At 30.6% G+C, this 15,671-nt stretch overlaps 2 protein-coding genes across 3 annotated transcripts; both read right to left on the minus strand.

The window, feature by feature from the left end:
• Window positions 1-814: 814 nt before the first annotated feature.
• LOC137836751 (CASP-like protein N24) lies at window positions 815-3,784 on the minus strand. The gene is made up of 3 exons (XM_068645473.1): window positions 3,154-3,784; window positions 1,877-2,012; window positions 815-1,090 (listed from the first exon to the last, which is right to left on the minus strand). Exons 1-3 carry the CDS (start codon window positions 3,720-3,722, stop codon window positions 908-910), a joined length of 888 nt encoding a protein of 295 aa, XP_068501574.1. The 5' UTR covers window positions 3,723-3,784; the 3' UTR covers window positions 815-907.
• A 5,223-nt stretch (window positions 3,785-9,007) lies between these two features.
• On the minus strand, window positions 9,008-15,281 carry LOC137836752 (protein farnesyltransferase subunit beta). Of its 2 annotated transcripts, XM_068645475.1 has the most exons (15): window positions 15,061-15,281; window positions 14,883-14,969; window positions 14,684-14,789; window positions 13,330-13,365; window positions 12,869-12,951; window positions 12,693-12,746; window positions 12,232-12,283; window positions 11,864-11,928; window positions 10,914-10,970; window positions 10,713-10,785; window positions 10,512-10,598; window positions 10,300-10,441; window positions 10,086-10,210; window positions 9,489-9,620; window positions 9,008-9,286 (listed from the first exon to the last, which is right to left on the minus strand). In XM_068645475.1, the coding sequence occupies exons 1-15, from the start codon at window positions 15,264-15,266 to the stop codon at window positions 9,254-9,256; spliced, it is 1,338 nt and encodes a 445-aa protein (XP_068501576.1). In that variant the 5' UTR covers window positions 15,267-15,281; the 3' UTR covers window positions 9,008-9,253. The 2 variants fall into 2 exon arrangements, with proteins under 2 accessions (XP_068501576.1, XP_068501575.1); XM_068645474.1 differs by having other exon boundaries at window positions 9,150-9,620.
• Between the last annotated feature and the right edge of the window lie 390 nt (window positions 15,282-15,671).

Below are 15,671 nucleotides of genomic sequence, written 5' to 3' on the forward strand. Positions count from 1 at the left end.
TTCAATTCAAACCATGTTATACTGAAGTTAGTCATGTCATCCTTAGACAACTTATGTATAACATGTTTTAAACTGAAGTCATATCACATTGGTATGACTTTTGTTGTTTTATAAAATGAGACTTGTTTTGCAATTTCTTTTGGTTAGTTAATGTTCATTTTTATGTAATGGGTAAGACATCAATTTCCCAAAATAATATATTGTTCAATTTGAATTTTTTTTTTCTATTAGACTCAATATAATATTATAAACTCTATAAAACGTCCTATCTTCAACACTTCTCTCACGCTGAAGTTATCAATTTGTATGTGGAACTATATATTACGAGTGATCGAATGACTTGATAAACCCAAAAAATACTTGTTAGGATAGATTTTAAATAACTCTAATACTATGTCAAGAAATGATAAACCTAACTTAACCTCATAAAACTCTAGTCGATATAAGATTTTCAACCATATACATTCATACCAAAATTCAATACTCACACAGTTTGCATGTAGTTAATTTTATAAAGTTAATTTCAATTAGAAATAATATATATATATATATATATAACTTGTTAAATTTATAATTAATTTTACTTTTAAAATCAAATCTTCAATTGGAAAACTAAACATATGAACATTTACTTTAAATCATGTTAATGAAAAACTAGTGTGTTCCTCTGTCTCCCATATACAAAATTGAAATTTGTAGTAAAATTTCATTTTCTTCTTAAGCCAGAAAGCAGAAAAAACATCTCATCATAACGAATCTTGCTTTTGAAAATTTGAGCAGTTGATAATCAAGAAGTGATAAAACTTCATCAATGTTCACAGATATGCAGCTTATTTTTTGTGTACTTGACACTACATGATAATATATAATGTTATTGAAAAATGTTGCATAGATAGATAAAGATAAACTAGTTGAATCTGCAGAAAGCTGAAACAAGAGAAGAAGATGCAAAGGCCAGAAACGCTACGAAGGATAAAGCAACAGATGCTTTGGCAATTTCCATGAACTTGTCTTCTAAAAGAACAATTGACAAATTATGAGTTGTGGTGGCAGCTGAAGATGATGCTGATAGTAGAAGATATGCCATGACCTGAAATTTTTCAAGCCATCAAACACCTTGCTTAGTATGCAATATATAAAATATATGCCATGATGCATGAATTAGGTTATTTATATTATTTTTGTCCATAAAAAAATATTGTTAAAAGGCCAAAAAGTCGAAAGAAGAAAAGAATAAAAAAGACGTAAGTGGAAATCTTAAGTGAAAAGATATATGTGTCAGTTTTAATAAGAGACACGTATAAAAGACAGATAGAGTTAGTTAAATATTAAAGACAGAATTATAAAATAAAAAATCAATTAATAAAGGATAAATATAAGATTCAATATGATGTGACAGATCCAATAGACTCATTAACAAGTATTATAAATAGATGAGTATTTAATTCAGTAGTTTAGTTTTTTTTAAGAATGATTAACACACAAAGACTAATTTAAGCTTTGAAGAATTCCTGTAGATATAACACCTGAAACGAAAAACCGAAAGGTAATTCCAGAAATACAAATGATTGAGAGAAGAAATTGTCAGAAAAAAGTACAAGACAATGACGAATTTTGAAAACACTCATAAAATTTATGTACAAATTAAAAACTAAACATATATAGGTACCTTTTCAGCCAATGGGAACTGAGGTGGAAGAATATCACTAACATGCATGCATTACCACAATAGGCATCATAACTTTTTCCATGATTAAGATATAGGAGATTTATTAAACAACTAATGACATGAATAATGAATAAAACTATGTACTAAATTTGTTTATTGTATATATAACTGATAGAATGAAAATCCCTGAAGTGTGAAAAAGTTTACCTGATCCATAGCAAAGTTGAAGTAACCACGTAGTTTGGGATTCACTGTGTGTCTTTTAGTAATGAAATATTTGACCAGATCAAATATTTGCAATGCTGAATACACAAATCCAATCACATTCACTGAGAAACAGTACCTGAACAATAACACCCAAAGCATTACCAAGACCTTCACAAATGCTAGTAAACAATGGCAGTTGCACCAAGCAGAAGCAATGATAATAAAATTATGTGAAAATTTTCATTGGATAATCTCAAAAGCCCCATTATTTGATTAATGTGATAAAAGAAGAATAGTTTAGGAAAAAAATTGTTGTTCTGCATGAAAAAGCAATTCCAAATTAAACTATTTTTATGCACTTTTCTAGTAGTTAATAGTTAAATAGGTTGAAGCATATATATCACATTTATAATAGTTAAGTGATTTTCTTAAATAAATAATTAAAAAAATTAAAAAATAAATTAAGGAAATGAAATAAAATTACTTTATAAATTAAAATCAATCAAGTACTTGCTCAACTATTTTATAAGTTTTTTTATTTTAACTTCTAAATATCTCAACTTTATTTACCTTACAAAACCCCTTAGCAAAAGAATTCTACAATTGAAAAGCTACAATAACCTAGAAGTTGAAAGTTTGGACTTAAGTTTTATTTTCTTTTTTTATTTCAAAAATGTAAATTTATCTCCACTTTACTTTTTTATGTTTTTACATTTTTTGTGCAAAGAACACTGAAAATGTTTTTTTACTATTTTTTTTTCACTATTTCCTACATTAAAAATAAGAAACAAAGTAAGAACTCGAAAATAGAGGATTTGTTCTTCAAAAAGGAGTTTAGGTGATTCTAAACTATATGACTCAAACAATGTGTTACTAGGCACATTAAAAGATAGAAATAGAAGATAAATCATATATAAATATGATAATTAAATACATACATATATATATATATATATATATATATGGTTTCATATTAAATTAAATCATGTAGAATATCAGGTTGAAATATCAGTTGAAGTAGGTTTAGATAAATTTTCATCATATTCTCATTTCATGCTGAAAAAATGATTCAGCATCCAAAATCGATGCCAAATGAAGCAATTTTAAGTATTTTCTGTGTTGGAAAAGTTTACAAAGATTCACTACTAATTTGTCTTTGTAATAAAAACAACCAAACATAACTTATATAACTTCAAAATCAATGTCACATAAACTAAGTTTTTCAATGCTATAAACAAAAATATATGAATGGGAGAGAGATAGTAAGTGCAACTTACTTGAATTCCTGTAAGTAATACCAATGAATTTGAAAGTCTTGTAGAGATGATGCTTCATCGTCGGAACCAACCCAATTTGATTCATAGTCGGAACCAATCCAATTTGGTGATGCTTCATGCAGTTTTTCCCTTCTATCAGAAGCCAACACAGAGAATGCAATCATGCAAAACACAAAAGCAGCAATTCTCAGACTCAGCACAACAATGTGCCAATTACTCACTTTCTTGGACACTCCATCACGTGCCCCTTCTTCAACATCTTCCACATCAATCACTGTCACACTCTTCTTGTTCACTTCCTTGATGGCACCATCGCTGATGGACTGAGAGTGGCTGGCCACCACCCTCTGAAGGTCCCCTTCGCTCACAGAGTGGTGGCTGTGAGAGTTGTTGAACGAGTCTCGAAGGGTTGGAGCTGAAGGAGGTTTTGAAATTGGGTGGTGGTGGTGGCTTTGTTCTTTCTCCTTTGAGGGTTTTAGTTCTTCTTCTTCTTCTGTCTTCTCTGAGTGCTTTTTCATTCTGTCACCTTTCTTTTCTTGAGATGGAGTTTCAGTTTTGGTTGTGGTCATGGTGAATGTGTGATCAAGAGTTCTTTTGAATTAGATGCACTACAACACTGAAAATGCTGTTGTTTGATGCATGATAAATATATCACTTGTGAATGCTACTTGATAATTATTTAATTCATCAATAATAATAATAATAATAATAATAATATAATATATATATATATATATATGACGTTGACAATCATATATCATACACTAAAAAAATAATGAAATGAAAACTAATATTAGATAAAAAAAATAATAATGAAATGAAAATTAATTTTAGAGAAAAAAATAATTAGTAATTAGAGAATATTTTAGAAATAAAAAAAATTGGTTTCTAAATTAGTTTTCATTATTAAATAATTTTTAAATTAGTATCTAATTAGTTTAGCAAAGTTTTAACTACCAATTATTTGATTTTTAAATTTGGTAGTAAAAACTTTGATAACTAATTAGATACCAATTTAGAAACCATTTAACAATAATAAAAATTAATTTAGAAACTATTTTTTTTTAGTCTCTGGTATCTAATTTAGTCACCAACTAATTATTTTGGTATCTAAAATTAGTTTTTATTTCATGATTTTTTTGTAATGATATTACAACTACCATGAAATTTTACTGAAATTAAGCAAATCAAAGTTATAAGATATAATTCAATTTATAAACTTGTGAAAGTAACATTTATATATATATATATATATATATATAATTTGGTGAATAGCTAAGTAATTTGAAAAGGTTAATTTTATATGACTTTAAATCTTACTAGCAAGTTTCATGAGATTGATCCAATATAAGTTATTGATCTTGAAAATGTTAAATAATCAAAGAGAAATGATTTTGTAGTTTATATATAATGGTACTTTTCTGCTCAAGTTTTTATTTGAAATTACTGTTAGCTTGATGGTTTAATTGTGTGATTATAATATTTATTTTGATGATAATAATAATAATTGGTGAATGGAAAGAAATAAAAATTGATTAAATCGTTCTTGTTTCATTAAGCATATACAAATTTATCTCAAAATCAAATTTAAAATTTTAGAACAAAGAAAGAATGAGATAAAAAGTTTTTTTTTCAAATTTTTTTATCAGAAAAATAAAATAATATATATATAAATTATCAATTTTATTTATTATGATTAATTATAAAATAAAATATGCAACTATACATTTTAACATTATTTTAGAAATTTAGCCACTTTATGTTTATTTCTCACACATAATAATTATATTTTCAATTTTACGTATTTGAACTCTTTTATTATTAAGTTCCTCTTCAGAATTTCATAATAGTGAAATCACAAAATTAATAATAGCCGATTAATATAATACGGAATTAAACTTAAACAAATATGAAGTTCAATATTTTTTTCTTACAAAATTAATATATAATTAAGTGCTATGAATCAATCTTTCTATGAAAAGTTTTTTAGGAAGTTTTTTTAAACTAATAAAATCTAACTTATTTTTTAATTTTACTCATTCTATATTTTTTTAGTGAAACTACAAGAGAGCAAAGTAATCCATTAACACTAATCACCATTAACAATTAATCTTCTGATCTGACCTTTGGAATAAGTGAAATTGCTTAAAAGCAATGCATGCCATTTTTGCATAAAATACAGATCCTGGGAGCTTCTGGTTCATATGTAATCACACTGCAAATTATTGGTTAAACTTAAATTAAATCATTAATATGCCCTTCTCTTCCATTAAAATGTTATTTCTACCTTTAACAAGTAATTAAAAAAATAATGATGCTTTGCTTTTTTTTTTCTTCTTCTTCACATTCTTTGTAAATAAAACAACATTTCACAGATATATCTATATACCTTTACACGGTTTTAACATATATTTTTATCACTTTAAGTTCATGTAAGTTTCCTATAGTAAAATTCATTTATGATAACAATACATATTAATTTTTTTTTTAATATTTTAATCTCTAGTAATGTAAGATTTTTAAGGATATTCATTTACAAGAGTCGTAATTTTGTGTCCAAATCTTTTGCTAAATGTACACCAATTATTGCAACAATTTCTATGATAACTATTGGTCATAAGTAAGAGACAAAATCAGCAATTGACATCATGATGAAGCCAACAAAATTGTGATTGAGAGAAATGTGTTTTTTGATCATGGCTTTTCTTCTGCTTCAAACAGTGAAGTTTCAAACTGATGGTTTCTACGAAATGTTAGTTTATTATTGATTCTAAACAACCTTTTCTAGCACAACTATAAGCCACAAGCAAGGGACCAAATTTTTTGTTTATGCCATGAACTCTATAAGATTGAACCACTATACGTCAACTATCTAATACTATCTAATACAACTGTGTTTTGGCAAAGTAAAACACACACTATAAAAAAAAAATAAAAACCAATTTTAGAGACAAAAAATAATTAGTTATTATAGTGATTAAATCAAAGATATTTTAAAGATTAAAAAAAATATTGATTTTTAAATTAGTTTCTATTATTGTTGAATAGTTTCTAAATTGTTATCTAATTAGCTATCAAGATTTTAACTACCAATTATATAAATTTTAAATTTGGTAACAAAAACATTGATAGCTAATTAGATACCAATTTAGAAACCATTTAACAATAATTAGGAATGGCAAAGTGGGGCGCGCCGACCCACAGCCCGCGCTAAAAAACACGGGACGGGCTGACATTTTTAACCCACTGACCTGCATTAGCCCACCCCGCATAACCCGCGGCCCGCATGAGCCAGCATGGGACGGGCTGGCCCGCTAGCCCAAAAAAATACAAAAATTAATTGACTTGACAACAATGGTCCAGTGTAGGAGTGACAGCTTGAGTGAAAGAAAATTAGGTTTTCATTCAAAACACAACACAGTTACGTTGTTCCAAAAAACGCACACAACACACAACGCACTCTCCTTTGCAGCGTTGCTCGCTCCGCTTGCGACTCCGCCTGCAACTGTCGCGCGCTGCTGCCGCTCCAATGTTGCACATCGCTATTGCCTCCACTACAGACCAACCCACATGTAAGGCGGGTCATGAAAACCAGCCTCCATTTTGTATGCAGGGCAGGCCTATGCGGTGTGGGGCGGCCTGCTTTGCCACCCCTAACAATAATAGAAACTAATTTAACAACCAAATTTTTTTTTAGTCTCTAAAATGGTCTCTAATTTAGTCAATATAGTAACTAATTATTTTATGTCTTTATAATTAGTTTATATTTAATGATTTTCTTGTAGTGACATGTTTTCTAGATGTATCAACAAGTCAAGCTGCCAAACCTTAATATCAATAGGGTGGACTATATTTTTTTTTTTTGGGAGAACTGTGTAGTTAAGCTATGATGGCAAGTTAGTTGTCCTAAGGACATTATTTTGTAGGGTAATTTTTTTAAGGGTCTACCTTTCCCATATTGGGAAAGCTTTCCACAATATATACACGATTTTGTAATTGGATTGGGATATCATGTACTCCTTTTATTTTTATATTTTTTTCTGATTACAAAAAATATTAATAAAATTCAATCTACATACATGACTAAAGTTTGCTATACAACATTATAATTCAAAGTTCACAACTTTAAGTTAAATAATATGTCGATAGAAAGTCTTATATATAAAGAAACTCCTATGAGAGAGTTTATATCTCTTCATTAAACACATATAAATACCTCATTGTAATTGGTATTTTCAAGATAAGAAAATTTAAATTCTCTCTTTTTCTTCTCACCCCTTCCTTTAATAGAGGAACAACAATCTTGATTTATCATACAATCTTCAATTATCATACAATATCATACATTAGTATTATTGAATCAATCTTCACATATTATATATTGAAAAAGATTTGGTGATGATTCTTTTTTTCTTGTAAAGTCCCACAAGTTGCATGTTTTTGAGTGGGCTAACGGTGATGTGAATGTGGAATATGCAAGTGAGGACACATACGATGAAAGCCAACTTCTAGTGCACAGAAATAAGCAAAAGATGAATATCTTTATTTCAATATAAGTGCTAAACTCTAAACCTATAAATAAAATCAATTTATAATATATAACAGAAATAAAATCAATTTAAAACATATTAGTAAGAGCAAACTTAAAGTAAAGTTTACCCCCACTTATCATAAATTGACTTTATTGACTTTATTTGTATCAATATAAGTTCTCTAACCCGAACTAAAGAAGAAACTATGTACTCACAAGGAAATGCATTTTTATAGATGAGTCTTATGGCTACGTGTGGGTCAATGTTAGGAATAATGGTTGTCATATTGGACTGTTTCTTCCTGCACCTCCATAGATTCTTCTAGCATCCCATACACAACGTGAAAATACCTTTTTAACCTTCTTGTGCCACCCCCATAAAGTAGTTTTCAGATTATGTAATCTGGACACACATTTGAAAAAAAGACTTTCGAATTATGTAATTGAGTGTGAGAGTCAAATGAATCTAAAGATTCATGTTTGGTTCGGGAAGAGATCAGACATTTTTAAATGGATGAAAAAAGAGTCTACTTTCATTAAGTAATTTATTAGATAATAGAAAATAGAAAATATGGAGAACTATTCAAAACTCAGAAGAATTACAAGAAAAGACCATTGAACGGATTACATAATCTGAAAACTAATCATGTATCTGCAAAAAGCTTCAAGATAGCTTCCGGATTATGTAATCAGAAAGCTAATTACAAAATTAAAAAAAGACTTCTGGATTACATAATCCAGAATATTACAGAGGTTATTTTTGGAAATATGAAATGTATGGAGGTGGGAGAAGAATATATGGAGGTGCAGGAAGAAGTGATTTGTCTGAGTCTTGTTCATTACTTTTAGAGTTTGTAATTTGTTTTATATGCTAAGTCGTGTTATGAATTTATCGTAATGATTGCCATTTTCAGTGAAAAAAAGGGAGCATTTGGGTGTTCACATGTTATAAGGATAAATCACCATTGAGAACACTAAATTTAGTATTAGTGGATATTTAATAGCAAAATTAGGGACACAATGAAAACAAATATGGAAACAACCCTTTTGTTCTATCATAATTTGACATAGAAGAAACCACATTATACCGAAGTGATAATCTCAATCTGTTTGGCAAATAGTATGCATCAAAAGAAATAAAGGGGTCACACCACACAATTGTTTGCATCAATCAGCCAATTTAATTCACTCTCACATAAAATTTAGGACAGGTTTGCGTATATTCTTAATTATTAAAAAAAAGTGCTTATTGAATTTCTTACTCAGTCTCAACCAACTTTTAAATAAGAAATAATTGGAACTATCAATAGATGAGAAAAAAAATCAATAAAACTCAGTCACGTAACAATAGATTGATGAGTTCACAATACTCACCATATGATGATTTCTTCTTTTGTACGTAACAGAGTAGACATCTTTCTGTTCTATGAAAGATATCCAAACCATACCAAATCATCAAAACCCAGACACAATCCGAGCAATCCAGTGCTCTTTTACACTTACATGCAATGTTCCAGTGAATTTATTTTACATTGATATCAAGTGCTGATGATCCAAAATGGGGGGAAGTCAATATTCCACAATCACGGATCCCAGAAATTCCTATGCAACAGCACTGGTAAGGTAGCTATTTAACAACACTGATTTTACATTATACAGATAAATAAGCTGTTGGTAGCTAAAGACCAGATCAGTGGTCATGACTCTCAGTGAAGAATTCATGAGCTTCACGATATCGTTCCAAGACAACATTAAAGAGAGGATGAATAGGTTCTAGTAGATTAGAGTAGGGGCCCAACACTACCTTAGGAAGAGGTGGAGAATCTGGGTGCTTTGACAAGCTATATTGACACAATGAGAGCCCACTTAAACAGTAACATGTGTGATAGTGATCTCTACGCTTACCTGGTTTGTCTCTCAGTCCACCTTCTTGCTCCTACATCAAGTAAAATAGTAATGCAAATTTCAAAAAGAATGAAGCTAATGATGGAAGTGCAAAGGTAGAATTTGTTTAACAAAGGATATCAATCAAATGTCAAAAAATGGAGGATGCTCTAATCAGGAAAAAATATCAGTTACCAAAAGCTTAAACTTCATTTTTCGACCATACGAAATGAAGTCAACCCCTTTTTGTTTTGGCAAAAAGTCAAATGATTCAATTAAGATTTTGATTATGTTAAAGTTCACACAGATATTTAAAATCTTTAATTGTCATACGTCTTTGTACGTTTACAGAACAATTGTAAGACGGATCAAAATTTCAAATGTTCAAATTAATGGAGATGAAAACATACAAAACTGAATTTTCATTTAAAGCTTTCAGGGAATCAACAAGGTATATCTAAACGAGAAATTAGAAATATGAGGATTAAGATATGAAACAAGAAGATAAACTGCAGACCTGGGCACACAAGAGAATATACTGCTGTAAAGCAATACTGTGAAAAAGTGGTTCTTGTGCTCTCCACTCATTAATGAATTTATAAGCAATGCTTTTAATATCAGTTGAACCAGATTCAATAGTGCCTGCGAGAATTAGAATTTAAAGAAGTATTAATATCATGAGAAATGAAATTAGCTACAAAGAATATAGATATTAAAGTCAACACATGTACCATGGCGAGTTGCATGACTAGACGTTCCATCCAAACTTTCTTTATCTTCAGATACAGTAGATATCGTAAAAATCTGTGAGGTCTCTTCCATTTGTTTGTCGACAATAGAATATAATCTTTGCAACAGTGCAACAGCACCTCCCTGATTACATTCAAGTTTCAATCCAACTATATTACAAAGATTGATTTAGAAAATGTAAATTTTCAATCACCTGCCAAAAAGAATAGCATCCATCCACTAACTTATTTGTTCTTCCCTGGAATCCACATTCCTTACCTTGCCGAAATACCACCCAGTCCTAATATAAAGCCACAGATAATTAAATCATTCATAAAGCATAAACTGTGGGAACCTACAAAAGTTCATAGGAATAATTGGAAGCTAATAAATGGGAAAGAAACAATTCTCTTACAATTAAACGGGGCAGATCCAAACGATTAGCCTCACCAATCAGAATCATTGCAGCTAATCCACAGAAGGTGTACCTGATATACAAATTGTCAAAATAAGAATGCTTCGCATACCTCCTTTTTGTTTTAATTCCACCTATCTTGGTGAAGAGGTATAATAAGAGGAAGGGAGGGTGGGAGGGAAAGAGAATGATGATACATACCCACCATGAGCCTCAGAACCAGGCTCACCTCCAATGCCACCCTCATATGTTTGACAGCTGCAGAAAAGCACCAGATTATAAAAATGTATTTACATAACTTTTCATAACAATTACATAAGAAGTAATTAATTATGGAGAACGTTAACAATTGTCAATCTAAAGTAAAAATTTGTATGGATAGTGTTACCAGTGCACTACTACAATGTTTTCCAATGAAACCCACCATGATTTTCAATAAAATTCCATTTAAAGATTATCGATAGGTGTGTTACCAATGAGCTACTACTGTGATTTTCAATGTACCCACCATGAATTTGAACAAAAATTTCTGTCTTGATTCCTTAACCAGTACTCGAAAGACATTCAACAGTAGAACCCATTAATTATTTCATTTTTAGCTGACCATGGAACTGATAATGCCATTAGATAGATGGACGAGTAACCCATCTAAACAATGTCTAATATAAAAATTGCCAAAGGAATTTTAAAGCATTAAAATATGGAGAGAATTTCGTAACCATGGCATAACATACCACTGTCATCATTGTGACTACTGGGACTTTCATGTTTCAAAAAATACAAGTGGCAATCTCATTTAAGGCAAGTGACAGTTAAAGAAACTATCATAAAAGAGTTTTCCTTAATGCTGAGATAACCAACAGAATAGAAAAAATGGAGAAAATTCAGTAATAACATTTTGACCAATGCAGCTTTCAATTATTACCAGTGGCTGTACTTGAAGTCACATGTGAGACCACACATAATTAATGAAGATATAACAAAAACAGTTTGCTTCAATGCAAGCATATTTTGAATGCTTGCAAATTGATCTTAAGGAAACAAAAGTCATGAGTTTAAGTTGTAAGAAGTTTCTATGCTACACATTGCCCTCCAAGCTAGAAGTATACAGTTTAGTGTCAAAATTAATGTTATTGCTTCGTGAAGCTAACCTTAAAATGTAGTCTCCAACATTCTGGATCAGCTCATCATCCAAAATGTTCAAAATACTTGCAACCTGTATCCAACAAGATTATTTCTGTTACGCATATATACTGTTTTATACCAGTTCTAACAATAAAACGCCCCTCCCACAATAAAGATAATGTATGCCATGATGACAGTAAAACAGGTCTTATTAGCCAGCAGCTTGTTTTTTAACACCCAGTCATTATTACTTAGTAATATACTATATAAGCCATATCTAATAAAATGAAATGTCCGTTGACATAAGAACTATTAGTTATACTTATATACAGAGTAAAGTGTGGCATTCACACACACAAACACATGTGAAATAAAGAGAGAGATACCAACTTACAGAGATTGCAGTGTAGCAAGCTCGAATATCAATTTCTCCATCATCATGCATCCTGAATAAAGTATTTGATGATTGAAAAGAAAAGATTGATTAGAAAAATAAGGTTTTCCAAACAACTCTAACAACAAAGAGAATAGACCGCATCAAAGAAATGTTTTCAACACAGCAGATGAATTCACACCCTTCAGACAAGTGTGCAGTGACAGATTGATTTCTGCACACAGGGACTCCACAAGCACAAGAAAACAAAATATGTCACCATTCATAGTGTGAATGGTGGTGCATTGCATTTGGAAACAGAGTGCAAATAGATGGATTTATAAGCATAACCACAAAAAGTTATCCATTACTTTATAAAAACTTTAGAGAATAGCTATCAGAGACAATTAAAAATGGGTACACGATTTCAGTATAATTTCTTATTGTTAATTGAAGAAACAGAGATGAATAAGATATCAAACCTGAATCCCCCATTTGACTGTTTCATTCGTCTCAGAAACCCATGCAATTTATCTCTGAGAGTAATATGTTCAATGTACCAAACCAATCAGTCTCACACAAATGAAAACTAGCTCTGTCAAATAATTAATGGAACATAATATGATAAAAACTTAAGTTGAGCACATAAACTGACCACCTATTAATTGATGCCAGGGATTTCTGACTACCCAAAGTAATAAGTGTATTAACTGCAGCATATGTTGTGGCAATATGAGGCATCTGTGGAGAACATTCCAAGGATATAAATAATTCATTATGCTTCTCCAACACTAAAGAATAGAAGTACAAAGTAAACCTAAAATTATTCAACTTATTTGTTCCAACTCAAACAGTTCAAGTGTACTACACAACCCCCCTTTGACATGTTTTCTTTACCTTTACAAAGCAGAAGGAATATACTATACATAATTATACAAGCATATTTTACATCATAACAAACCACAGAATTAGTTTTCTATTTGTACGCATTAGAGTTGCAGCAAGAGAAAATAAGATGAAGTTTTAGAAAGAGGAGAAGGAGAAGGTAAGAATAAAACTCAATGCCCATATTCAGTAATCAAGTAGAAATCAACAAAAGAATTAAGAATAGTCACTTACTTGGCCGGGTCCTCCAGCATATCCACCATCTGGATCCTGTTAGTGTACAAAGAAGAAATCTATAAATGGGATGGGAAAAAATGGTCAGACAAGAAATCTGATCATAAATCACATAAAACATGATATTTTTGTTAGTTTATCTTTCTGTTTTAAATTAAATAAAACCCTATTTCTCAGGGTAGAACTAATTTAGCAGTTAGCTATTTTTTAGGTGTGCATATGTGTGCATAGGTGTGGGTGTCCTACTTTGTAGCCATGTACTAGAATTAGTTTTCAACAGTTTTTCATGTAAAGGACTTATAAAAGTCTGGTTGCTTCAATTGAATAAGCATGCAGTATTTTCACTTTCAATCAGATATACTACACAAGTACTATTTTAAGTTTTATAACAATTTTTGGGTTGCCAAACAACAACCCATGGTTTAAACTCAGTAATACAGTGTTTTACAGTGCATAATTGTAATTTTTAAGCTATAAATTATACATATATGAAATATCTAGCATCCAACGTATGCAGGCAATGAAATGGGTAGACAGAGTGTCAATACTGAAGACAAAAGAAAAGGTATTAATAGCGTACATCAAACTCATCTATATAAGATCAAGGTTTTATTGTTCTAAGAAATTAATACTATGATTCTGTTGTAAATTTGTAATTATTAGCAAAAACATAACTGGAATATGAAAGCAAATAATAAGCCAAACACCAGCTCAATTTTTACATCAACTATCTACTCATATATAATAAATTAGAATTAGAATACACCAGTTGGAAAGTAAAGTTCTCACACTCCGGATTCTCTCAAATAGACATTATCAACTTTCTCACTTCTCCCATTGGAAATGAATTTCAAACACTACTCTCCTTCTAAACCATGTCAAACTTTCCCTCAATTTATTCTCATTTTATATGTATATCCGATATTCAATATTTTTAACCATATCTCCCCTTTAATCTATGGTCTTTTTCTGTCTGCATAGAATTCAATACTTTCATAAAAGAAATGGTAACTCTTTCAAAACAACTTCATATTTATTTATTATGAATTTTGATTGTAATATGATTTATATAGAAATAAAACAGTTTGAAAACGTTATCCAATCACAAATCACTGGAAGCCTACTGAATTTTACAATTGCTATCTTCGGAGTAGTACCAACCCTGATTTCAGATTGGCTGACAGTACCCAACTTATTTATATATTCAAAATTATTTACTTGTGATTGAAATTAGTTATATGTAAAAGAAATTGTACTTAAAGGTCAGCTAAGATACTAGTTTACAACAAATAATGGAAGAGAGAAAAAAAAAAGTAATGCAAGGAAAATAAGAATTAGAATCACAATCGAAAACCTGACACCGGCTAAGAAATTCGATAGTGTTATCTTCGAGTTCATCTTCGACGGATTCTCCCAATAAAGCAATGGAGTGGAAGATCCAGTAGCACAGCCACGGTCGACTGCATAACCATAACGTTTAACTCAATCGGAACACAACAACAGAAATTGCGATTTAAACAACAACAACAAAAAACACACACACAGAGAGTTACTTTGAGTCCAATACAGAAAACGCGGAACTGAGGTGACGAAGTCCTTTGGAGAGAAACTGCATGTGATTCTCGCGTTGCAGTTCCATCCTGCAAAGAGAAGAAGAAAAAACGCTTGAGAAAAAGAAATTCAAAACGGAGAATGAAGAGAATAGAACAGATGTTGCAGTGAATGACATACATGAGCGTTTGGGCGTTGGGAGGAATGGTGGCGAAGAGGTGGTAAATCTGAAACACCTGTGATTCTACCATCCATTGGTCCCGCTGCGTCACCGTCGGACACGGTGGCGCCGCCTCGGTCGCCGGCGGATTCGTCTCTTTTTCGCTCAAGTCACTCATGGTGTCGCCAGAAACTGCTAGAAGTGACGGAAAGCAGCTCTCCTTCATTTTGCATTTTTTGTATTGGGCTTCCTGGCCCGTAACTGGTTAGTATTTTAGCCCAAACTTACACGGATCAAAGCCCAAGTAGCCTCGCCTCAAGTAGCTTCTTTTTGTCACCTAAATTTTTTTCTCCCAAACTAAATATAATATTTTGACATCAGATAATAATAGAACAACCACTCTCAAAGTGTAAAGTGCTTTTATAGGGGAAAATGTGTCATTTGTTTTGTAAATTTTGGTTTTGACATATGAATTTTGAAACTGATGATTTGATTTTTTTTTAAATTTTAAAATATTTTTAAAGACTAAATTGAAGAGATAATTGAATTTACAATTTTTTTATAAACTTGAAAGATAAAATTCATCATATATAATAAATTGGATAACTTCTAAATTTTAGTGAAAATTATA

The sequence above is a fragment of the Phaseolus vulgaris genome, chromosome 4 (assembly GCF_000499845.2).
Source record: "Phaseolus vulgaris cultivar G19833 chromosome 4, P. vulgaris v2.0, whole genome shotgun sequence".
Taxonomy (NCBI): Eukaryota; Viridiplantae; Streptophyta; class Magnoliopsida; order Fabales; family Fabaceae; genus Phaseolus; species Phaseolus vulgaris.